General features: G+C 31.6%; 2 protein-coding genes across 2 annotated transcripts; both read left to right on the top strand.

Annotated features, from left to right (window-relative positions):
* Positions 1–16,339: 16,339 nt before the first annotated feature.
* Positions 16,340–19,125, top strand: LOC139512268 (toll-like receptor 3). Its single transcript, XM_071299766.1, has one exon. The coding sequence runs from the start codon at positions 16,523–16,525 to the stop codon at positions 17,999–18,001; it is 1,479 nt and encodes a 492-aa protein (XP_071155867.1). The 5' UTR covers positions 16,340–16,522; the 3' UTR covers positions 18,002–19,125.
* Positions 18,011–19,125, top strand: LOC139512269 (toll-like receptor 4). Its single transcript, XM_071299768.1, has one exon. It carries the CDS (start codon positions 18,260–18,262, stop codon positions 19,034–19,036), a length of 777 nt encoding a protein of 258 aa, XP_071155869.1. The 5' UTR covers positions 18,011–18,259; the 3' UTR covers positions 19,037–19,125.
* Positions 19,126–27,659: the final 8,534 nt, after the last annotated feature.

The following is a 27,659-nucleotide window of genomic DNA, read 5'->3' on the forward strand; positions in this document are numbered from 1 at the left end:
TATATTATACATCTGATAGTTCAAAATGGAAAGTTATAAGTTATCGGCCGTGTACAATGATCAATACCTGCAGAAGTGAAACGATGCATGAACTTGCAAGCCCGACAGGAAATCGCTTGAATACCTTGACATGTCACCTCACACCCCTCACAATACCTTTGGAAGTAATATCTTTAGCCATGCTGGTGATCAACAGTTTAAAAACAACAGACCATGGTAATTTAAAAAAAATAAGAATATTATCCGTATCAAGTTAGTTAGTCAAATAAAACAACCGTACGATTGACAAGATATCGACACGCAATTACGACTACATCGGTAACTGTAGTTTTGTTCCTTTGTGGTTTATAGACATATCGTTGTTATTTATCGGGAAAGAAGACAAAATGGCCGAACGCAGATGATTGATACTCTAAATTTAAAATCGATGGTGATCGCTTATCTAGCGGAATAAAACTTTAATATCTATGAATTTGAGCATTTTTATACAGAATGAACATAATATCAATTTTTGATTTTTTTGCGAAGTTTCCCTTTAATAAAAATTAAGTTAAATTAAACAAAATCACATCACAAGAATCTGGTAACCTTCATATCTGATGATAATTTTTAAACAAGTTAAATTAAAGTTATTTACGTCGGAAAGCAAGAGTTGGTGTACATTGCAACAGTCTTTCAGATTTGAATGTGAGATAAATTAATCAAAGTAAACTTACTCCCAACATCAATAAGGTCCTAGGAAATTTGTCTTCTGCTGAATGCAGATCAATTGAGTCCATTTTCTCTCTCTACACTATAACAAACATGGTATATAATGTTTTAAGACATTATAGTATGCTGAACAAAATAAAACTAGTTGATGTATGATTATTTTTGTACAGTTGCATATTACAGTAATTGAAACATTTGTATTACGTCGATACACAACGTAAATGTTTACCTTTCATCATTTAAAAGATATTTTAGAGTTATAGAAATTCCTTCACATTGAAAAATGACTGCCTTCAGAAAGCCGGGCATCAGTAGTCAGTATGTCGGTACCCACTAAATTCTAAACATTTATTTATATCGTACTGAATAAATAAATTATAAAATACGATATGAAGTTCAAACTCGTTCAGGTAATTTGATCGGAGATAAATTTTACTTTGCGTTTGACATTCATTTTCCTCATATATTAGACATTCCAAAAACATTTTAAAATGTTTAAATATGTAAGGATAGAAATTGGTAATCACTTGTACTCTGCATCAAAATTGCAGAACGATTATTGTAGATGTATCATTCTGTTCCTTTTCACATATTTGTAATATTCTTAATTGAAATGATTTACTGTTTTTGTTTCATTTGTCATTGTATTGGAAACGTGTTATAAAGGTAACAACATCAAAAGTAGTTAAACCCATACAGTTTTTACAAATAATAATATTAGTTATGTCGCTTTGTCCGAAGAATTTTACTTCAAACAACTATGAATGGAAAAATTGAATAAAACATACAATTTTAAAAATCCACCGATTCAAATATTTTATAAAATGTTGAAGACTGTTGGACTATGGAACAGTTTTTTTTATCTTAAAAGGTATTTCGATTTGCGAGTAAAGGGAAACGAAAGACACATACATCGGTAAAAATAAGTTTGAATTTCCAATTTGAATGTTTATAAACATCAAAAGTGTCGGTTGGCATCAACATATCCCTGGCTTTCAAATGATAATCTTTTTTAAGGTAAAGTTAGAAGGTCGAAAGTTATCAAAATGTTCAATTATTTATTGATAATAAGGCATTAGTTACTTTATTCCAACGGTCTGTACACATTGTTATTTAAATCTTATGGCAATCCACCATAATGATTGGGTTTATACATCGATAACGACAATGTTCAAATATCCGAGTGCATATAGGATATACACATAAATTAAACCTCAACCGAAAATAGCTGGAAAAACACTAATTGACAAATCAAAAGTTTAATCATCTAGCCTTATAAAGGATTTGTAAAGGAAACACATCAGGTAAAATAAGAATCGTAAGTTTCAATTGATATTAACATTCAACCTGCATTAATTAATTATAATATGATAATTTGTTGTTCTGGTTGTCTTTTATTTATATATATATAGAGGTATAGAGTGTAATTATATACACTACTAGAACATGTAGTTGGACATACATTTTTTTATTATACAAAAGCCTTTATTATGAAAGGTCTGCTCTCTATTGCTTTGAAAATATATCTAAGCTTTTTTGTGAAAGATTATCATTGCAGCAGGATGTTGAAAGCATTTTGACGCACTCACTTAGTATTTTTTGTTGAGATTATTTATTCATTCCCATTTCTTAGTAGTTGTATCTGCTTCAAACTTATATATGTTCTGTATTGTGTAATGTGTATAAAAAAACCTACCTTTATATGCCATGCTTTTGGAGAAATTTTATCAATTGCTTTTACTTTAACATAAAAAAAAAACGAACAAAAAAATAATGCTGTTAGGAGAGTACGCAAGATGCGCCTCAGGAATAGATAACCTTATCTGTATTTGGCAAAACCTTTTGAAATTTGGTGCTCGATGCTTTTCAACTTTGTACTTCATTTGGCCTTTTTAACTTATTTGGGTTCGAGCGTCACTGATGAGTCTTTTGTAGACGAATCAAACGTCTAGCGTAAATACAAAAGTTAAATTCTGGTATATATAATGAGTTTATTCGTCTACATTAGACGCGTCAGTGTCGCGTAGATCAACATAGCCAAAACAAGTACAAAATTGAAAAGCATTGAGAACCCAAAATTTCAAACATATTATGCCAAATACAGCTTAGGTAATCTATAAGAAAATTCTGAGTATCTCAAATAATTCTTATTTTTGCAAACAGTCAATTCATAAAATGACCATATAATTGATATTCATGACATCACCGAAATGCTGATTAATGGGCTGATGAAGACATCGGGGACGAAACGTCAAACGTTAGTGGCATCGACCCAGTTGCAAAAATAGTTATCAAAGGTACCAGGCTTATAATCTAATAAGCCAGCCAGATGCGCGTTTCGACTTCATAAGAGTCATCAGTGACTATCGGATCAAAATAGTTAGAAAGCCAATACAAATAGTTCGGAAACAAAATATCTAAAAGCTTTCTTAATCTATTCTTATCGGCACATGATACGACAGAAAAATTCAAATGCAACCGCTTAAATAAGAATTCTGACAAGCTCATTTTATCAGCTACCTATTGTGCTAGTGATATTTTAGAAGTACAAGAGGTAATAACAATCCAAAGTGGGCAAGAGCGAATATCAAATCACCATATGGAATTTACTGACCCCATATGCATTGCATTAAGACATTTGTACACTGTGTAACGGATCTACCTTACCGACTATCTTAACATGATGTATCTAGACTAGTGGCCTAATAAAGAGACGAAGTCTTCAATGTCAAGAACCTTCTTCTATAAGTCTATTCAAAAGAAATACCAACACTATTAACTCAGTCTTTAATGTGTTTTATGAATTTATTTCAATGGTTGATCTAAAAACTTATCAGTCTGTTCAGATATGTAATTAACACTGTGTTGTTTCTAAAAAGAGACATAACACCACATCAAGCCTTGTTTTGAAAAAGAACACACCTTCTAACCACATAATAAAAAATGGTGTAAAGGTGTAAGTGGGGTAAGTAAAGTATGTTACGGTCTGTAACATGTTTCGCCCACCCTGTCACTAGCATTAGGCAGTAGTGTAACAGTCCTACATAAGTGCAGACAAAAACAATCAATTAGAAATGGCTAAAGTCACCAAACGTACACAAACTTAAAAACGATAAACACATATACCGACAGAAATAACCGATCAGAATGCATATAGTTACGGGAAGTTTTATTAAGCCAGGAACAACTTATTAATAAATCATGTTCTCTCAGACACTTAAATATCATTTATCGCAATTCCAACCGATTTAATGTAAAGAAGTCGACGTCATGAACAGTCTTAAAACATTATTATGGGCAATGAAAAACTATAAGTACATCACACCAATAAGAGGTTGGGCTATGAGATTTACAAGATATATCCAGATATGTTTAAATTTGCAAAGATACCAAGTAAAATCAAAGACAGTACTAAGATATCTAACAGAAATTTAACTAAGGGTACGCAAAAGGCGTTAATACTTAAGTGAAAAAAACATTTGCTAATTTAAATACATTTTTGTTACTTTTTAACGGACTCTTGCTTCTTCTCAATCTCAACTCAAATAAACATTATAAAGACGTTATTTATCTTTTTATTCAATCATGTGTCATTGAGTATATTAAGCTTGTTTCTTTATTATAGGGGCAGAATAGTGCAACACATAAAAGGACGATCTATGTACATTTTTTTTTTCTCAAAGTAAGAGCTATTGACTTCAGTTAGGAATTTATGAAATATGAACATAGGGGACAAAGAATATTCGCTTCAAATTTATCAATATTTATGTGATATAGTCGGATCAAAAGATGTTGTGAAAACGAGAAGATCGACAATTCTGGCAGCGGATACTGCTTTGTCGAATACAGATCATGCGCTTATAAGTAGCGGAAGTAAAGGGGAAGGACTAGATCTAAATGGCAGTGATTACGATATCATGCTTGTCGATAAACATATTGGTGTATACGAGAGTATACACGATATGTCTTCCTTCTCACCCTCGCATGGACTTACACTTTTAATGGATACCAACCTAACCAAGCCTGGATATACAAAGCTAAAGGTGTGTGACATCTCAGAAAGTTACTCGTCGATTTATATGGAGTGTTGTGAAACTTTTCAAATGAAATCTTATATCTCATGTAATCTTTTTCGGGAAGTTCATTTATATGAAGGTTATGACATGATTATTCATGGTCCATGCTCGTCTTCAAAAGATGGTACAGTGGATATAGTAGGCACTTTCCAGTGCAAAAATGGGTAAAACCTGCCAGACAGTGGATTTTCAGATCTAGACGAATATGGCCTAAATATGAATTGATACAGTCTGTTGTGGATCATGGCATTTTGTTTGTTCCTATTGGATGCAAAGGTTCTGATACAGAAGATCTTGAATGGCGCATGTCATTTTCCGTCGCCGAAAAGCTTCTCATACATTCATTTTCACATACCCAGTTATTATGTTATGCGCTGTTAAAAATTCTTTTGAAAGATATTATCAAACAGAAACACGAAGATCTCATTTGCTCGTATTTTCTTAAAACTATAATGTTCTGGGTATGCGAAGAATCTGATCAACAATGGATACCTGAAATGTTCGTCCGATGTTTCATGAGTTGCTTGGCACGTTTTATTTACTGCGTTGAGTATGAAACATGCCTTCATTACTTTATTCCTGATAACAATCTATTTGAAGGTAGATTTGTATTTGAAGAACGTAAGGCATTACTGGTTACTCTGGTTAAAATTCACAATACGCCTTGGTACTACGTTTTTCATTCGACAACATTTGAAAGTTTTAGAAGTGCACGAATAAACTCGTTTTACCCTTATCTGGCAGTAACCTCGTTGTCATGTCTGAATGTTCCTTGTTTTATGGTACCAATATTTGAATCACCTACAGCATTTAAGCAGATACTTATTCGTTCAGTAAACCAACAAGACAAGCATCTTTTATTACATCTGCTTTCAAACTCCGCACTGACATCAATGCAAGATGTTCGTCACGTTAAGGAAAGTAATAAATCTTTTTATAGACAATACCAGATAATATTACGATATTTTAAAACAGGTGTGTATTCCTCTTCCGTCCAAGCTTGGGCATTGTTGGCATCTTTGTTTTATAAATATGATCGGTACATGGAATGCATTCAAATACTGAACTATAGTCTGTCTAAATGTACTCCAGGTAATATATTGATCAATTTAAATAATGATATTGTTGAACAAAGTATTTTTCAAGACTTAAAGCAAACAATAGGATTGTCATTGACGTGCAAATATTTCATCATTCGTGATGTTTCAATGCTTGAACCTTTTCAATTATTACCAACAGAATTGAGCCCTTTAATCAACAAGAAAATCGATTACATTAAATTGTTTCCACCAGTTGTGTACTTACATGTTTTACAGTACTTTTGTTTACATCATCTTGGGGATACCAGCGGTAAAATTTTTGCTTTACGAGACCTTGAATTAACTATAAGAGAAAGATATTTCATACGTGAATGTGGGAACAATTAAGCAATCGCAAATAAATGCTTTAGTATAGCTAAAAGCATGTTATAATTGTTTTTGATTACTAAGAAACATCCTATATTTATTGTTATTGGCAACATATGTCAACTATGCACAGCAATTCATTCAAGGATATTGTTCATTCGACAAATGCTTTTTTTGTATTGGAATGCAATGTAGAAATATAATATAAACAGTTTTACTTAATAAAAAGAAATTTACTTGTTCCCTTATTTGTTGATTTATTGATTCATTGAGAATGTTTTTTACGCCTTATAGTAAATAGTGATTGCACAATCAGGACGATATATATTTGAAAGTGTCTGTACAAAGCAGAAGGACTCCCATGGACATATTAATATTTAATAATATCAATATGTCAATATAATGGAATTTTATACGACTGTCATACGAGTGAGAGGTTAAGCTAGCTATAAAACCATGTTAAATCCACCATTTTCTACATAAGAAAATGCCTGTTTCGAGTCAGAAATTTTGTTGTCCATCCGTATGATGTGTTTCAGCTTTTGATTTTGCCATTTGATAAGGGACTTTCCGTTTCGAATTTTTCTTGGACTTCAGTATTTTTTTTTTAAATTTTTCTTTTTATTGCAATCATCAAGCAATAGGATCGATACAAAGTTATTACAACTAAAATAACGTCCTTTCATTGTATATGAAATGCACATATATGATGACAGCTTCAGTTATAGAAATTAAAGAAAGGGGTCACATATGGGTATGGTTAAGCAAAAAAACCCACAGAAAATGCTAATAGGACAACAACAAAAAAAACACACACAAAACTGCTGACTAGGAATGTTAAGATCAGATTGACAATATCGAATATATAAGCCTATAATATATTCAAGTATGTTGATGAATTAGAAAACACTATCAAGGGCAAAATGTTTTAAATTTTTAATTTCAATTTTCTATCGTTGACTGTTAAATGCGCTTATCTTTTTACCATTAACATGTAAAAAAGATAAGCCCAGATTTGGTCAAAGGTTTATCAGTATTTAACAAATTTCTAAAACCTTCATGACATTTTATATAAAAAAAAATATAATATTTGATAACATTAGAAGCATGATTTTTATAGTTGAAAGGAGTTATAAGATACTCAAAGTTGTCTTAAACTCTCGTTGTCCTCGAATATGAACCCTTAACAATGCTTATGTAAGTTGCATTTTTGTCTTTATGTAATAAAGATGTAACTTTAAACTGTAATTTTATATCTAATAATTCTTAAAACAAAAACAAAAACCGATCACTCTAGAAACATTTAGTATATAAATAAAAATACATATGGAAAGCCCCAAAAATAGAAATATATAGTGAAAACCTAGGTCTACCTGAGACCGCTTAAATGACGGTGAGATCCCCATCAATTCTCTCAATGTTCATAAAATTCGACGAAATCATAGATTATGTAAAATAGATGGTTTCAAAAGGAATTCCAGGAATAATGTCATCTTCGATATCTACGGAGGGCTTAGATTATAAATTTTTAGCCAAAAATTGTCAAAATTTCATCAGGAGAAAGGGCACAGGGCAATAGTGAGAGCTCCCTGGTCTCTCAATCTGCATAATATTAAGCAGACAGTTAGTCAATAGGTAGATACTAACGTGACTAAAAGGAATTTGGGTACACTTCTTCTATATATACGAAGGTCCAAAAGTGCCAGTTGGATATTTAAAATACATAGTGAAAACCTACAGGAGACCGTTTAAATGACGGTGAGACAGCTAGTAGCCGGTTGGATATTGAATATCAAATATCGAATAACGAACCGGCTGCCAACTTCACATACATGTCTGCTCAAAATTTAGAATGCCTTTGTAGACATTTGAATACTTTGTTCTCATTTTCGAAATTAAGTGCCGACTTTTGTCATTCTCTTTCGCAAAATGAATTTGTCCTGTGTTCAATACCTCGGTATTTTCTAACCTTCCTATTTGGTCATTTTCTTTTAATCATATGCATTTGCTTTGTAAATACATGTTTTTCTTTGGACACTGTAACATGCTTTCTTATTTATTATATTCTATTATGAATGGGAGTCCAAACTTGAGTATCGTTTTTTGTTGTTGACTTGCATATGTGATAAAATATTCGGGGCACGAAGTGAGATTGATTTTTCCGTTAATACTTATTTTTTGTTAACACACAACTTTTAGGTTCCTCAATTTGGGACGCATTAGGGATATTGCCCATACACGTTATAAAGTAAAATATTGGACTATGCACTAATGTAGGTAGGCTCTAATCCTCTATAGGTTGCCTTTCTGTAAATATTGACAATGCAATTTCCCATGGGAACTCCTTTTACGGCTTAAACTGTACCACTTTATCTATGAAGTTTTATAAAAAATATAATCCTAGAATTGACAGTTCATATGCACTTCAATTTTATGCAACGGTCAAAATATATGGCTGTGCGGCATATTTTCAACGTGTATATGCCCTGAACTTTTCAGAGTTAAAACTAACACTGATTTTCTTAACTACCCCTTCCTCGAATGAAGGGTTACCACAGATTTCGATGGAAACAATATGCACATGTATATTTACTGGTAACATTCCCAAGTTATTTCTCTATGAGATGGAACACAGAGAGCATAACTGGGAACCAGTATGTAAACAAAATTAATTTTCTATGAATATTATAAATCTCCCCAACAGAGGCGTGGTTTGAGAAACAGCTGTATTTACAAAGTGCAACCTATACAAACATTTATTCAAATAGAAAACTCTCTAAAATCAGTTGTTCTCACATTAATAATCATTTATTAGAATTACAACTTGAAAGAAATCACTGTGTATACTCTAAGGGATTTTTTACTGAACATTTTATACCCCTCTCCTGTTTCAATTTTTAAAAGAATTTGAAAACAAGACTTTAATTATTGCCAACTTACCCCATTTGCATATTTTCTGATATATATTGAAAGCATATCAGAATACTGTAAATGTAATGTTTAGCAGTCAATCATTATAACATTCAAGATTATTTAAAATATCCAATCCTGCCTCTGACCTAGTCCACATCTTACTGTATGCCTATTTGTCAAATAAACTCATCATAGATATTAGGAATAAAATTTGATATTTACACCAGACGCGCGTTTCGTCTACAAAAGACTCATCAGTGACGCTCGAATCAAAAATGTTATAAAGGCCAAATGAAGTACGAAGTCAATTTAAGTTCACATTTGAGGTAGAAATGGTCAATTTAGAATCCTTGTCACAACAGTATCACCTGTAATCATATATCTGACACAATCTACCTAATAGATATACTAGAAGTGTTCAAACAAAGCCATATGCATATTTGCAATAGTTGTATGTATGCAGATACCAGTCTGAGATATAAATTCACTTAAAATGTTATAGAGAAGACTGCTAACATCTACTTTTTACATAACTTCCAAGCATAGTTATTGTTTTCTATATCAAGAACTTAAAAATCATAAAATCATAGCATTTACGAGTTGAAGTATCTGTTTTATGACCAAGGGGGTAGACAATTTTCTATGTTTTTTGCCCCTGGGGCCTCAAATTTCCTAAATTATTCTGCTGTTTCTAGTAATTTGGAATAATAAGTACATATTTAGGATAGAACACACTATTGTAAGTTTTGTTCAGATATTTTTGTATTTCTAGTTGTATTTATTATGCCTTGGTGACATAAAAGCAGATTTAGGACTAGGTGTTACGGCTTACTTTTGGGTTATCGACAAGACACAAACACCCCATAAATAATATTTAGGAAGAATCGATGAGTTTCAATTACTGCGAAGAGTAAATATAAGCACTTCTTAACAATTTAACTTACAAATATGCAAATATTATGAATTACATTTGTATTCAGGACTTTAAGTAAACTATGCACACTGTAAACTGTAAATTTATACTGAGTCATCATATCTTAGGCCCAGGATTATATCAATCTTCATGAAATATTTATAAAACTTCATATTTGAGTTAATTTCTATAAAATCTGTGTGAAATAAAGCAAATTTGGTTCAATTCTGAATGTTCTCTTTTTTCACGTACATAATGAAATACAGTTTTCTTGACAGCTTCAACATATTAAGGACGAAGATTTATTGCGTATGCAACACAACTTTGACATTAGAATGAGTTATTTAATCTGTGCTAAATTACAGACAATAGATGACAGATTTAATTCAGTTTAAGCAGACTTTAGGGTAAACTTTTCAGGTTGTATCAGTAGTAAAAATAACTGCTTTAATCTTATTACAATGTGTCAATTAATAATCTTTAAAATTAATGAGGTATAAGAAATAATTCCTTTTATAACATGAAAAGTCATTACTTGATTCTAATTGGGTACTAACAGAAAACACACACTAATGTTAGTACCAAACATCATCATTTCTAGTAAACACACAAATCATCCAAAAGTTGTTCAGATTGTTGCAATGTTCCTCCAAAGGCGACAATACTTACATTTTTTAAAATTTAACACTTTAATCAATAAAATATAGGAATAAACAGTTATATGTGATATTAGTACTTTATAATTCTGTTGAATAAATTGAAGGAAAATGGTGATATGACCATCTTTATTAGAGCTTATTCATTGTATCCTATTGTACGGAATGTTAACATTTTGTTTGCTGAATCTGTACAAAATGACATAGATATAAGAAGACGCGGTATGAGTGCCAACGAGACAACTCTCCATTTGATATTTTCATTGATATGTTTTATAAGTCAAGTTGGTTTAGATTTGCACTAAATGTTTTATTCATCATTTACCTAAAGTTTTAATTGATATTTATTTTAACAAAGAAATCATATTTTGATTCATAACTTTGCATTAAGAATAATTGACTTAAAAACATGTGTTGTAATTAGCTCATTTAATGCAAGATAAAAATAAATCAAGAAAAATATTGTTATTTTATTAGACCTAGGGTTCTAATTTGCTATTTTGTGAACAAAGAAACACAAATTTGAATTAAAATCAATCATATGATTATACTTGATATATGCACCAGTTGGGCTGAAACATTGTTAATCTTATCTAATCACCAGTTTTTAATATATATTTGAATGGAGTTACAAGCCATAATAACAATTATTAATTATCTATAACGTCTATTTAAATACAAATGTATCAGTTAAGTTAACAGACATTGGTTATACAAAAAGAGAGGTAGAAGTAAACTTAGTTTGTTACAATAGTTCTGATTCATCTCCATGTCCGGCAGTAAGAAAATCAACTTTTGAACTTCACAATGTATTGACATGTTATTTCTCAAATAAAAAGCAAAACAACTCTCATTTTGCATGAAAAAAAAATCTTCTTTTACCAAATTCTTTACATTCCGAAGCATTCCGATTGATGCCGGAAACATATTATGAGGTCTGTTTGCTTCTTAGTCGCCATAAAAAATCACAAAAATAATGAACTCCAAATAAAAGTCAAAACGGAAAGTTCTTATCAAAACGAAATATTAATAAACAATAATAATAGTTTGTTTCTTAACATTATTCAAATTTCGTAAGGGAAGAACGTTAGCTTAATACATACCATATTATCATTAGCAAAAATGTATACAGACAAATATGGGGAAAGTTAAAATATCAAGCCACAAAATATCATAGGATAGGTGGGGCACACGACAAAAGACACAGTCACACTAAAACACGAAAAAAATAAAGAATAATATGTCGTTTAAAATTATTTAAAAAAATGTCTACTCAGTTTGTCAACCAGTAAATGTTCAAACAAATTGTGAATAATTCAAACATAAACTAAGAGAGACCAACCATAAAATATCAACGTCAGCCAAAGGTAACGATCCAGTTCCGTTCTCCTCACCCTTGGCGGATTCAGGTAGAATTTCGGAGACACAAGGTATTGATTTTTGTCGCTGTTGTAAATGATTGCCTTCAGTACATGTAATAAAAGCACCTTAAGGATGATCACATGTAAATTGAATAATCACGTGCTGATCGTACAACATGTCTTTACCCACAAAATGTAGAGCGATATGTGGTGACAATTTTAAAGTTCTAAATCAACTAATTGGAGTGCCTTGGTACGTTTCTCGATCAGATGTTGGTATTAAAGTATATATGTTCCGTTACTGCTTTGCGTACTTTGTAAACACTAGACAAAACTTTTTTATACATCTACACTGAAGAGAGTTTAGTACTGCCATTGAAAGATAATGGTGATGTCGGAATGGGCGTGACTTTTATCGTCTGGTAGATGGCGCAGCATTTGATGTGATTGTAAGCAACAACACACTATCATAGAACAATTATACGAATCAAAAGCCAATTAGTCTCGACAGATTAATAGAAAAAAATATGTAAATATCCTTCTACACAACGTTGTGCCTCTGCAATTACTACAATCAGATTAGCTCGAAACCTAATTCTGGAAAGCCAAAATAATGAAAAGCATTCGAGAACCTGTACAATGCGGAAAGCTTGAAGACGATTGCTTGTCTTTTGATGTTTGCAATTGTTATTTTTCACTCTAGTGTAGTTCTGCTGTAGACATGTACGCTGAAGTCAAGGAAAATGTCTTGTAAAGCTTGGTTTATTAATACTCACTTTTTTTTGATACATAACATTGCAACAACATAACATTAAATTAAAATAAATTATAATATGCACACTTATCACTCATACAACACATTCGCACAAAACAATCGGTAACAATCACTCAATTCAATCTGAAGTATGTATTGTAATAGGATTTAATCAATTTCTCACATTTTTTTTTATAATAAACAATAGCTTTAAAATTTCAAATAACAGTTAATACATTCATCGACACAACTAAATCTAATTCATAAAACTGATTTTAAACAATGCTGAAGAACATATTTTCCATCAACATGCAGTAGTACCATAGACCATATCATGGTTTTAATGTATGCCATTAAACATTAAGTTAATCATATGCTAAGTGCTAAAAGTGTTTAGATAACACCCTAATTCAATATCTGCAGGAAACTTTTATTTTTCTACTTATTTTAACCCCGAAAATCATCAACATCGAACCACTATTTAATTATCATTCACACATCATTTACCACTGAATATCTTATTTAACTACTAGTATGCTAGGTGTCATAACCCTTATTTACCTAGATCTTCAAAAAAAAAATTATTTTACACTATTCTTAATATTTAATCTTAAGTTAATATGACAGTTCTTGTCCATTCGTTTTTTAAGTGTTTTCTCATTTGATTTTGCCATGTGATTATGGACTTTCCGATAAAATTTTCCTCTGAGTTCAGTATTTTTGTGATTATGCTTTTTAAACGTCATCAAAACAATCATCGTGTTTAAAATTTTGTAGAGGGGCAAGGCAAGACGTTTTGGAGATAAATGCTTTATGAAGTAGCCTTTTTGATTTTTTGAAAAACCTTAGAAGTGAAATTTTATATTTGAGTCAGACGCGCGTTTCGTCTACAACAGACTCATCCGTTACAATCGAATAAATAAAAGTTAAACAGGTCAAATAGTGGTCAAATAAAGTACGAAGTTGAAGAGCATTGATGACCTAAAATTCCAAAATAAAATTGCCAAATACAGGTAATTTTGGTTATATATTCCTGAGGTAGAAAAGCCAAATATATTCAAATTTTAAAGTTTTGTAAACATTCGATTTATGATTATGACCATATCAATGATAATTCTTGTCAAATCAGAAGTGCTGAGAAAGTATGCACATTATATTGGACACCCTCCATGAATTATAAGGGCTCAAAATCAGTAAAAATATACTTTTCAATAAGCAAAATTTTATTTAACGCACATTTTGTTCCCAGTTTTGGGTAAAAAAAACAACTGTAAACTATTTTTTAAAAATTTTTAGTTTTCTTGCAAAGCTGACAAGAGGAACAAGAGATAGTTTTCTTTTTCTATTTTGGCGAACCTTTTGGTTAAAGAGAATCATTGAACTAAACTAAAATTCGAAACAGCCTTTCCATGCGTTGTATTTGTTTTATATATATCTAAGGAATCAAATATGAATAATGTCATCAGTCTCGTTATTAACCTTGCAGTATAAAAGTATCTTGATATTAGTACAAACATTGTATCAACTACTTTTTAATTCCATTATCTTTGAACATAAAGAATGTTAAATATCTAGTATTTGATAAATAGCAATCAGCAAAATGTTGATTTGGTTGTTGGTTTTTTTTAACGAAAGTCAAAATATCGTCCAGAGTTTTGAAAAGGGTTTAACTTGTTTAATGAAATGCATTATCCTTTTGGTTGAGAATGGTTGTGACACTGTCTTACTTTTGACTATCTTTCACAAATTATTTTGTACTTCTGCAAAAGATTTAGAATGCACCACGCTTTTTAATTTCCTCTAAATAAAACCGACGGTTTAATGAAAGATTAACACATGTGTATTACACATTCACTATCTCAACCGGAAAAAACCTAAGAAAGCCTGGTGTTGGAAAATATTTGAAGGCTGCGAATTCGTATAAATGGGAAAGTACAGTTTAGTGATTAATCACCGATGCTTTAAAGACTTTACAGATGATAACATGTTAAGTTTGAATAAATTCTTAAATGATCGCGTGTGAATCACAAACATCTACACTGAGGGGGTTTTCCGAATCAATCTATCACATAAACTGTAAGGGATATAGTAATTGTCAGCTACATGGTAATATTCGTATCTAAAATGTTTTAGAACATTGTGGTTATAAGGAAATCTAGGATGTACGTCTACTATATATTTTTTTTAAACTGACATCGTCTTTTGTAAAGATCGGGGTGTCTCTTCATATAGATTGGTATACACAGGCGTGCAAGTGGTATCTTTTAACTTTTTTTTATATCAAATATATATCAATATGATTTCACGGATGCAATATAGCAATTTTGTAGGATTGTATATGTCAATTTGGTAATACACGTTCATTTCCTATTCAGATAATTTATGTTCAGATCTTTTTATCTCATAAATGAATCACGAATCCTACTTGCCTAAAATCTCACTGATAGATGTCATGATAGCTTGGAATAGTTATCACAAATACCAGGCCTATACTGTAAACCAACTAATTTTCACGAGCGTTCAACTACATCAAGTTAATTAGAAAATCGCGAAATTAAATTGCCGCAAAATGGAATCCAAAGGGCTAAACGCCAAATAAAGTATCCGCGAAAATAAGTTGGTTTTCAGTAATGTGATACGCCAGACGTGCGTTTCGCCTTCAGAATACTCATCTGTTTCGCTTAGATCAAAAGCAGTTAGTTTGCAAAAAAAAAGGACAATGTTGAAGAGCATTGAGGACCCGAAATGAATATCAATGGGTTGTGATTTATATAAGAATGGGTAGGGATTTTCCCTGAAACCGATATATAAATAAGTTTGGTTTTTTTTCCAAATCCAATTTGTAGATTTACCCCCCCCCCTAAATCTCCCTAACTTTGATTCGTTATTTTTTTTTTATTTGGCTCAACCCTATTTTCTTTTATTCAATACCGTTTTAAAATGAAATCGGAGAAACTACATTGTTTTTTACAATAAAAAAATAAACACAGAAAGGAAACTTTGGTCTTGGTCATAAATAAACGTAGGTGAAAATAAAAAAAATGTCAAAAAAGTTGCTATTTAAGGAACCCTTACCAAATAGTACAAGGAATTTTTTTTTGATACAAATTTCCAAAGGACTCGATTTGAATAAAAACAAAATCTGAATCCACCACTTTATTAAATATATCAAGTAAGTACTGCAACTTTCTTGGTTCATTTGGACTTCTAAACATTTTATCGCATGTTCATCTGGTTGAAATCAAATTTTGATATCCTATTGAACTTGGGGTCAAATGAGTGCCATCAAACAAGTAACGTAAAACATACATATCTTTGTATGATTTTTTTATCGTATGTTTTTATCCCTCAGCTGTCTTCCCTATCATATAAATATTTTTATTTTTTTATTCAATTACTAGTAAAGCATCTGCCATTCCTTCATTTGATAACATTCATCTCACGTTGTGATTTAAATAAGATTAAGATATGTACATAAGTGGATTGATTACAAACACTTTATCTTGTTGCTAGTTTCCGCACAGGTGATCAACAAGTGTACAAAATGTCTAAATAAGGAAGGTCATAAACTTTTAGATTCTACTTGTGTTTAATGATTCCAACATTAGCGACACGGGAATACTCAGTTTAAAATCCAATGTCAGTCTCTTTGTCATTTCATAATTACGTGTTGAGACATAAACCTCAATACTAAAATTTTAATAGATTGTAATATATTTGTAAGATGCGAAAATGAATATTGATAATTCACTGAAGTGCATTTGTGTACTGTATATATGGAATGTATGTTTAACATGCTGTTATACCAAACGTTGTACTGTGAAATATTCCAAAAAAGAGGTCGTATGTGACTGTTCCAACATGGATTTCCACACAGTTCCTAGGCATATACCAATCAACACAACGATATTAGATTTATCAAGCAACCATATCGCTTTGCTACATAATGAAACATTCATGTGGTTGACTAAACTTCGAACATTAATCATCCACACATCAAGATTAAGACATATTGATGTAAATGCCTTTAAAGGCCTTGAGAACGTTCAAAATCTTGATCTCAGTGCGAATTCTTTGGATGTTGGGTCGTTACCTATGAGTGTGTTCAACAGTACTCCTAATTTACTTAATTTACAGTTATCTGATAATATATTCTCTGAAGAATATCCCGATAAATCCTTAAGTTTTCTCACTAACCTACAGAGTCTTAGTATCAATGGAATTCGAAATGGACGTTTTCGTGATGGTTTTAAATATTTGAAAAAACTTAGGATATTGCATTTTCAGCCATGCTTCATAACGCATCTAACAAATGAAACATTTTTAGTGTTTAATAATTTACCTATCGAAGACATTGATATCTCTTGTGCAATTAGGAAAGTTGAATATGGAACACTTGCTCCTTTTAAATCACTAAATGTATTAAAAATATCTCATAATTCATTTATACGTTTATCGGATTTAATACCCATTCTTATACCGTTGAAAGACAGGAATATGAGCGAAATTGATTTGTCTTACAATTATAGAGCTCGTACTGGATCTGACATCTTAACACCTAAACATTTCACAATTCTTGGTCAAATTTGTGTAAAGAGCTTTATACTAGCAAAAAATCAAATAAGCGTTATCAGAACTGGTTCGATTTCTGCAATGAAATACAAGAACTGTTTAGAACATTTTGATATTGCGCGGAATAACATATATGGCGATAAAGGTGCAGCGCTTGAATTATTCCAGCTAACAGGTTTAAAAACAGTAGATGCATCACAACAAGACTCACTAAGTCCTTGGAATGTCGGGTTGCGCAATCATAGCACATCCATGTACTCAGCTAACAATGTGTCAGAAGTCTATAAAATGGTAAATACTATTTACACTTTTCCTTTACCGCCTAATTTAGAGGAAATTTTTGCCGAACGTTTAGTTATGAAAGCCACACATCTTGCAAATGTCAACTTTACAAATGGACGTAAATTAAGAGTATTAGATTTTAACTGGACTCCATTCAGCAGTTGCACTGGACTTATACGTGGAATTGACCATCTTGAGATATTAAAAATGTCTGGATTCAATTGTTCGTTAATTGATTTATCATTTTTTCAGTCATTTAAAAAACTTAAAGTTCTAGAAAGCCGAAGCGCAAATTTAGGTCGTGGTTTACTAGACGACAAGGAAGGAAAAATTCTGAAAGGACTGTTCGAACTTTAACAAATTGACTTTTCAGCAAACCAATTTAAACATTTAAATCCTTCATTATTCAGATCTCAGTACAAATCGTTATTGAAGTTATATTTGTCAAGTAATATTCTAACAGAGATCAATATTAAGTTTTCAAAATTTTCAAAATTGAATTGCATTGATTTATCAGGTAATAGAATTAGATATTTAGAGACAGGAACAACAAAAGAATTAGATATACTGAACATCAAATCAATTAATAAACTTGAACTGTTGTTACAAGGCAATATGTTTGAATGCAACTGTGATTCTTTGCATTTTATAGAATGGCTTCATTTTACAAATGTGACGCTAGACAATGGGGGAAACTACTCGTGCAGGTACTTTGAAGGCAGCTATAAAACAACAGCATTTGCATTCCAAAATTTGCATGACATAAAAACAATGTGTGTTTCCAAAGTATGGCTGATTTTCTCTGTGTTATTATCAGTCTTATTGACAATGATAATTATAGCCAGTGGTATAGCATACAAATACAGAATAACTCTTCAATATTGGTACTTAACTATTCGCCGGAAATACCGCCATTATTCTAAATTGGAGGGTGAGTCAAAGGAGTATAGGTATAGTGCCTTTGTGGCGTATCACAATGCAGACTACAAATGGGTGTGTGGTCCACTAAGTTCATTTCTCGAAAAAGAAAAGGAACAATCTTTGTGTCTCCATCATCGTGATTTTTTACCTGGTAATTTTATAGCGGATAATATTGTTGAAGCTGTCTCCCAAAGTAGAAAAGTTATTTTAGTGATAAGTGAAACATTTCTGGAAAGTTCTTGGTGTGAATTCGAACTTGAAATGGCTCGAATGCAAATGTTTCAAGAAAGTCGTAATATGTTGATTGTTATTTTAGTTCAAAATATTCCAACTAAAAGTATGCCTAAGTCTCTTTTGCGAATTTGGAACAAAGTTACGTGCCTAGAGGCATATGATAGTGATCTTCTAACTGGAAATGACAATTTTGATCATATATTTTGGAATCGTTTATATGAAGCTGTACTTTTATGATATTTGTTTCTTAACTAACATTCTTTGACATTAAATGTTTCCTTTTGGAATATTTTATTTCAAAACTAAAATAAATAATTCAGGCTTAATTCAGCGTAAATAGTGTCAACATAGTTGCTCCTTAAAATTACAATTTGCTCACCAAGGGTACTAGTATAATTCCGATAACAGACGTGAATTTTGTAACACGATAAAATCGAAATGAAAAGTGGGAAGATGTCAAAGAGACAGCAATCCGAGCAAAGAGCACAAAGCAACCAAATGGTTTTCAACATCCTTTACTCATCAGTAGAGCTCAAATCAAAGCAGAAGGGTATTAAAACCCGAAAATTCCGAAATGTTGTATCACATACGGATTATGCAATGTATGCATAAAAAGGACGCTTTGTGCGCATACATACTGCCTTTAAAAACAATACGTATAAGCTGATATGTTAATATAGTTACCATCGATATTGTCTTTGTTGATGTCACCTAGGTTAACAATGGTCGCCCCAAATCGTCCCCCTCCTTGGTTATTTCCATATAGATTTTGTACACTGGAATCTAGATACTGCGACTGTAAAAATACCATCAATATAACATTTTGTCATTATATACAAAACAATAATATTAGAAAAAAATATATATATATATATAATAAAAAACAAATCGCGCAAATAAACAAGCTATAAGAGACAAACATAACATAAGGCCAAAAGTGGTTGCCGTTCGAGTTAGCATTTTTTTTTCCAAATGCCATAAAAAAAATGCCATTGGTAACCATTTTAACAGTGTACAGAAAAAGAGACGGAAGATGGAACACGGAATCACAAGTCGAAAAGAGATAGACAAAATCATGGCAAAACAAAGACAAAGATAAAAGTATAAAACAACGGTCCCCAAAACACTACATATTATGTGGTAAAAAAACTAAAGACGGAGTAAATTTGACAATGAGGGCGAACTTAAATGACCCGAGAGGGTATAACTAAGTATATTCTGTTCATCGTGTGGCTCCCATGTTAATCATAGTAAGTACACATTCGGTGTCAGATCTAAGTTTGCCGTTCACTACGCTACTGACTACACATGTCAGAAACGTTACAACATTTAACGGGAAAAAAAGATTTAATTTTGATAACTTTGCTAGGATATTCTATCAATGAACAGTAAAATGTAAATGACAAATTTCTTCGATAAGCAAACAATAGATCCATTGGAAATATCAAAAAAACTTAAGTTCAAATTCGTTCAGGCAAAGTTAAAAAAAGGCGAAAGATACAAGAGGGACTTTCAAACTCATAGATCGAAAATAAACTGACAACGCCATGGCTAAAAAAGAAAAAGACATACAGACAAACAACAGTACACAACTCACAAGACACAACATAGAAAACTAAATACTAAGCAGCACGAACCCCACCAAAAATTAGGTTTGATCTCATGTGCTGAATTTCCTAGATTAAGAAGAGGAATTTGTATCTGTGACTTGTCGCTTGTTTTCCAATCCATGTCGTATTTATTTATCTGTTTCTAAATAAAATATTGTTTACACTTAATATCTAGAATTAAGCGTCGTTCAAGGTGAAGGTAAATACAGATAAAACGCATCGGAAACACGAGCATTGTTTAGTTATATTTCATATTTTTTTTAATGATTACACATACATCACCAGTCCCGTAGTACACAAACACTGTTCCTTCGTCATAGGATATAACCTTCTGTAGTGGGGCACCAACCAATACGTCGTTATTTCCGTCATTGTTGACATCAGCAATACAAATAGATAACCCGTATCCTGATCCAATCTGAATATTACCAAAAATACATTGCATTTATTAAGCCTGTGATATGTAAAAACTAAGTATAAATTAGATGAAAATGAACATCGTGACAATAACACTTGGTTGTTTATCTTCACACCGGAAAAGATGAAAAGAAATCTTAGTATACTTTTGTTTCCGAGGGGTGCCCCGAATAACAAAGGGATCTACGTACATACATACACATATAAGGAAATTGTTGCAGTTTGTGATTATCAATATGATATCAATATTTTTGTCTTTTATGTATATACGTAGACAATAATAACATGCAAAATATTCAAAATTACGCACTAGCAAACAACACAGAATTGCTATCATGTCCATCCATTAATGTTATTATGTATGACACTTTAATTAATCAGTGATTGCTTGTTAGTATAGTTTTCGTGGTCCACCATTATTTTCCATGACTTTTTTATATTCAATTTTTTAGTTACATATAGTTCCTTTTATGTTGTTTTATTGTTCTTATTAAACAAATGGAGTGAAACTGTTGAACCATCAATATTTATATCCAGTAAGCGTGTCCGGGAATACTTTTTACATCATATACAAAGCCTCCAAATACATTACTTTGCGATATCTCATGGACCATGCTTATCAACGAATAAACATTCATTCGTTGTGCACAATGTTTCCAATGCAAAGAATGGATAAAACCTGTCAAAAAGTGGATTAACATATCTAGTCATACATGGCCAGATAGCGTTTTGACACAATATATTGTAAAGTACGGTGTTGTATTTGTTCCTATTGGATGCAAGGATTCTGTTACTCAAGATCTAGAATGGCGCATATCGTTTTTTGTTGCAGAAAAACTTCTAATATATTCTTTTTCACATACCCAGTTATTATGTAATGCGTTGTTGAAAATTGTTTTAAAAGATATAATTCAGCATAAACATGATGATCTTCTTTGCTCGTATTTTCTGAAAATGATAATTTTCTGGCTATGCGAAGAATTGGCTGTCCATCAATGGAAGCCTGAAATGTTCGTTTAATGTTTCAGGAGTTGTTTCAAGCGATTAATTTACTGTACATGTGTTGAATATGAAACATGCCTTCATTATTTTATCCCTGATAACAATCTATTTGAAAACAGATTTTCACGTGACCAGCAGAAATTATTACTTGATACCTTGCATGCCCTTAAGAGTTCGCCGTGGAATTATATTTTTTATTCAGTGACTTTTGAAAATTATAGAAGAGCACAAAGAAACTCATTTTGTCCTTATCAGCTGACAGCATCCTCTTTGTCATGCTTCATTCATCCTATTTTATTATTACCGAAATTGGTATCACAAATGTCAATTCGACAAATACTTAATCGTACAGTAAATCTACAAGACAAGCACATATCTACATATATGTTATCAATTGCTGCTATGACATTGATGCAGGATTGCCAAAATTTGAACGAAAGAAATAAATCATTTTATAGACAATACTAGATAATGCTACGATATTTTCAAACAGGCTTGTATTTTTTCTGCGGTTAATGCTTGGGTGCTGTTAGCATCTTTCTTTTATAAATGTGGCCGATACAGGGAATGCATCTAAATACTGAACTACAGTCTTTCAAAATGTACTCTAGAGAATATATGTATCGAATTCAGCAATGATATTGTTGAACAAACTATTTTTCAAACATTAAAGCAGCTATTTGGTTGTCATGGACTACCAAAGACTTTATCATTGGTGATGTTAGATTGGTTGAACCTTATCATTAATTACCAAAAGAATTAGTCCCGTTGATTAACGAAATGATCGATAAAATTAAGATTTTTCCACCAATTGTGTACTTGAACGTTTTAAATTACTTTTGCGTACATCATCTAGGTGATAACAGGGGTAAAATGATCGCCTTACAAGACCTTAAATTAACCATAAGAGACAGATATTATATCGTTCAGGATGAGGAGGATTTAACATTGACAAAAACATGTCTTAGTATAGTTAAACGTATGTTATAATACTTAGTTAATTGCCTAAAACATCTCATTCCAATCATATGCACGTCAATAAATTTTGGCGGAAATAGGGATCGGATTTTGTCAGATAGAGTTACTGGTTGAAATTTTAGATAAAGCCGTATCGAAAATACGAATGTCTTTTTCATAAGGCTATCATGCTAGCTATGAGCGACAATAAAATCTGTGGAAGTGGAATGCAATGTCAAATTTTATTTTTCACAGAAAAAACAAAAAGGTTTTTTATTAGTTATTAATGGCTTTGAACTAGTAGTCAGTTAACTGCGAGTTCGCTCAGATCTGTACCTATTGTCTTTTTATTGTTGGGATATACAAGTACCCGGCCCCGTCCAATTAACCCCGCCAAATTATGTATGTATGTGCCTGTCCCAAGTCAGGAGCCTGTAATTCAGTTAATGTGTTACATATTTGTTTTTTGTTTATTTATTTTTGTACATAAATCAGGCCGTTAGTTGTCTCGTTTGAATTGTTTTACGTTGCCATTTCGGGGCCTTTTATAACTGACTATACGGTATAGGCTTAGCCATATTGTTGAAGGCCGTACGGTTAATTTCTGTATCTTTTTTGGTCTCTTGTGGAGAGTTCTCTCATTTGCAATCATATCACATCTTCTTTTTTTATATTAACATGTTGAAAGACTTTCAGGTTGTCTTTATAATTTGATGTATTACTTGATTCATGCTTGCTTTACGTCTAATGGCAAATATTCAATGCTCAATCAAGACGATATATATGTAAAAGTTTTTCCTCGGAGTATCAGTACCTCAATGGACAACGGTGTTTTTTTATAATGAAGTTGACATACCCCTTTTTTTCTTTTTTATAAACGATAACAATTATTTTATTGAATCATTTCCAGATAAATAAATACCTGATCAGCCCAGTTCGCATACTTAATGACATCTGAATTTTAACAGCCTCACTTGACCAGGGAAAAAATCAAATAAATTTATATTTACAATATTTTTACAGACATTATTATATTTAAATAACCAATACAATTGATTTTACCTGATAAGCATCGCTGTATAAAATCACTATCGTATATCCGGTTCATTGAACAAACATGTGTTGATTTAAACTCGAAAAACTATATATCTGATTGAAAAAAATAAGTTATATATCATCACATAAGTGACATTTACCATTTGACATATGCATTATTTGCAGTCATGTTTTCGGTATATATAATCCTGTGTATACATTTCCATTGAAATGCTTTAACTTTTCTATTAAAATCCTTTTTACTAAGATTAAGCCAAATTGTTTCCCAATTTATATACTCGCTATACAAATTTTCCTATTTTGGTTGGCACTTAGTCTCAGTTATGTTAATGTTTTATTGAAGATATTTTACTGTCAAATCTTTGATTTAAATGATTTTATTATCTTGATTTAGAAATTCAAGGTTTTCAGTAATTTTGATTTTGTGGCTTTTTAAAGCGGGTTGATCACCGTTATTTTTTTTTAAATCTGCCTGAATGTTTGAAATACAATTACGTTTATCTTTTAATTTTCGATATATTTCATGGCACGATTTGAAATCTTTGATATTATCGTCCCATATATCACCACTAGTATTTTATCTGACTTTTTGAAAAGGAAGAATGAAATAAAGATTTGCCCTGAAATAAAATATTTGAGTTTCACAAATGTTAGCTGTTTCTTTACTTCCATTTCGTTAAATGTGTGATCTTTTCAATTTTGACCACGATTGTAAAGCGCTTTTGTAATAATTTGGTATGTTTTTTTTTATCTCAAGACATGAAAGATGTCAGGACATTTACACAGAAAAAGTTCATCTGCAAAATTCTTATCCCATTTTTTTTAATCAAAATTTACCTATTGCATTCCAACTAGATAATGGATTATGTATAATCGAATATAACGATTTGATATATTTACTTTTTATCCAACTATCCAAATTGACCATCCCCATGCCCCCTTTTTAACATTTAAACAACAAACCTTCCGGTCTACTTGATTCACTTTCCCATCCCAAATAAAATTCCATATTATCTTATTCAATTCTTTTTTGTATTTTTCAGGTATACCTCTTATTTCTAACTCATAACCACGCACTGAACTAATTACATTTTTAACAATAAGGACTTTTCCAGACGTGTACACAATTGTGTCCTTTTTCTAATAGTAGGGTGCCCAATCAAGAAATTTTATCGATTTGCCTTTACGGAATAACACACGGCTATATTGTATATCATTGGAAAAAGGAGAACAAGCCTCATCGAAATACCGTTGTTATCGTTGTCTGTCGTGGTCAATTTTTTTTTAATCAGGGTCAAAGGTCAAAGCAGAAATTCCAGAAAAATGCACAGTCACTTTTAGATAGCTTGTTTCTCCTACATATATGCGTTTGGGGCAAAATAAAAACAACTAATTTATAGAAAAATATCTTTTGTTTCTACATTTAGAACTTATCTGATATTTTTATAGCCAAAAATGACTTTAGAATTACTTTTTTGCATATAGGGTGCAAATTTGAAATCTTCAAACAGCTGTTAAATAAGAGTGACCTGGACCTATTTCAATTTTTAAATTTGAAATTTTCATATTTAAATCATTAAAAGTAAGATCTAAAGATGTTTTTAAAGATCTTAACTTTAATAATTTGTCGAAAAGAAAATGGGTTTTCATGTCTTTTGATGGTAAGGTGTTCGTAAATTTCTAGGTAAATATCAAGTTTCTGTTACTGGGTGTGAAAGAGTATATATAAATTATTTGTTTCAAAATTTGTGTAACGTTAACGTCAAACTTGGTTGAATATAAAGCTCTGTGTATAGGTTCGCTTTACAGAAGTCAAAATTAATGCAAACGGAGAAAAAGGGGGGTTTAAGTTTTGAAAATAAAACGTCTATTTGAAACAGGTAAAACATCTTACATATACAGATGACTAAATGAGCAACAATTGGCTATAATGTTTACAAGTATTCCAAATATATAGTAAGTACAGCACCGATGTATTTTACAAATAATTTCAAACAAAAAAGGAGTGAGAAACCAAAGGGACATTAAAAACTTATAAAATGAAGACAAGCCGACAACAGCATGGCAAAAACACAAAAAAACAAGAACAAATGCAAATGGAAAATTATGATCGAAGCTAGTTTTACCTTCTACGTTCTATGGTCTCCTGTAGTTTAAGCACACTAACCACGTCAAGGTCAGAGACCATATGGCAGGGTGTGTTTTGTGCTTTTTTACATATCTTTCCCAACTAGATAGATTATTACTGTATTTCCCAAGATTTCAAAATGAGTAGATGTTTTATCTATAATTGATTAGAAAATACTATGGACTGCTTAATTTTCATTCAATAGCTTACAATGATTCATATTAACGTACAAACAGAAAAAATAAATCTTATACATCGTTATCTTCGTCGTCATCGATGTTTCCAACTGCAACCAGACTATGGAAAGCCAACGGGGTCAAAACTCTTACTTCGTAACTTGTCAATTTGTAACTTGTAACTGTGTGATTTGTCAATTTGTATGTTGATGTTTTGTAACTTGTCGATTCGTAAATTGTCAATTTGTATATTGATGTTTTGTAACTTGTCGATTCGTTAAATGTCGATTTGAAAATTGTCAATTTGCATATTGATGTTTGCCGATTTGTAAATTGCATATTGATGTTTTGTAACTTGTCGATTCGTACATTGTCAATTTGTATATATTGATGTTTTTTAACTTGCCGATTTGTAAATTGTCAATGTGTATATTGATGTTGGTAACTTGTCGATTCGTTAAATGTCAATGTGTGAAATGTCAATGTGTGAAATGTCATCTTTGTATTATGCTAACGATCATCATGACGACAGATGGCGCTCGGTTTATTTTTCGTTGTATAAACCTCCTGTAAGTAGGAGCACCTCCATATGCAATATAAACCTAAGTAATTTTAATCAATTAATTACAGCAAATGCAGCTAGAAAACAAAACAAGATCCCAGTTTTATTTTGTTTACTGAGTCAGACGTGGACTTTCGTTCGACAACGGATTAAACTTTATAAAAATGCATCCCGACTAAATTAGTCCCTTGACGTTATCGATCTATCCTAATTGCGAGTTTAATGAAATAGTCGTTGGTCAGTGGAATACAACGACTGGATTTTTCAGGTAAATACAATAAGGAGATGTGGTAATAAACCGTATGATTGCCAATGAGACAAATATCCACCAATACAAAGTTCAAATAAAGACGATTTAAGCAAATTTACGAAATATACGGCCTTCAACAATGAGAATACCATATAGTCTGCTATAAAAGGCTACATCATTACTGGAAAAACAGGTACTAGTGATAAACGATTTCTATTAATCCTAAAATGCTCTTATCGGACCATTTTATTCTGACAGGAGGGGAAAAGGCTGACATATATATATATAGATATACATATAAAAAAGAAGATGTGGTATGATTTCCAATGAGACAACTGTCCACAAGAGACCAAAATGACACAGACATTTACAACTATAGGTGCCTACTGAATAGTTCTGGTCAAGAAGCTTAAAAAATTGCCGCTACCAGATTTCCTTTCTATAAAAATTTACAACCAAAAAGAACAAAATATTCACTAGTCCCTCAATCTCAACAGCTGCTTAACGCCCAGTCCTCCCGATATGAACCCCACCCGGTGCCACACCTCCATATAGCCCGGCAACCTTACTAAATCCAATATTTTGTCGATCGGATCGTTAACTAACCGAAATGATTCACGATGTTAATCAATAAAGTATTTGTTTTAAAATTTGCATGTCATATCAAATTTTAAAAATATCATTTGCAATGAATTTGTAACA

This window comes from Mytilus edulis, chromosome 2, assembly GCF_963676685.1.
Source record: "Mytilus edulis chromosome 2, xbMytEdul2.2, whole genome shotgun sequence".
Taxonomy (NCBI): domain Eukaryota; kingdom Metazoa; phylum Mollusca; class Bivalvia; order Mytilida; family Mytilidae; genus Mytilus; species Mytilus edulis.

Coding starts and splice junctions, on each gene's coding strand:
- LOC139512269 (XM_071299768.1), top strand. CDS start 18,260: ATGTTTGAATGCAACTGTGATTCTTTGCATTTTATAGAATGGCTTCAT.
- LOC139512268 (XM_071299766.1), top strand. CDS start 16,523: ATGAATATTGATAATTCACTGAAGTGCATTTGTGTACTGTATATATGG.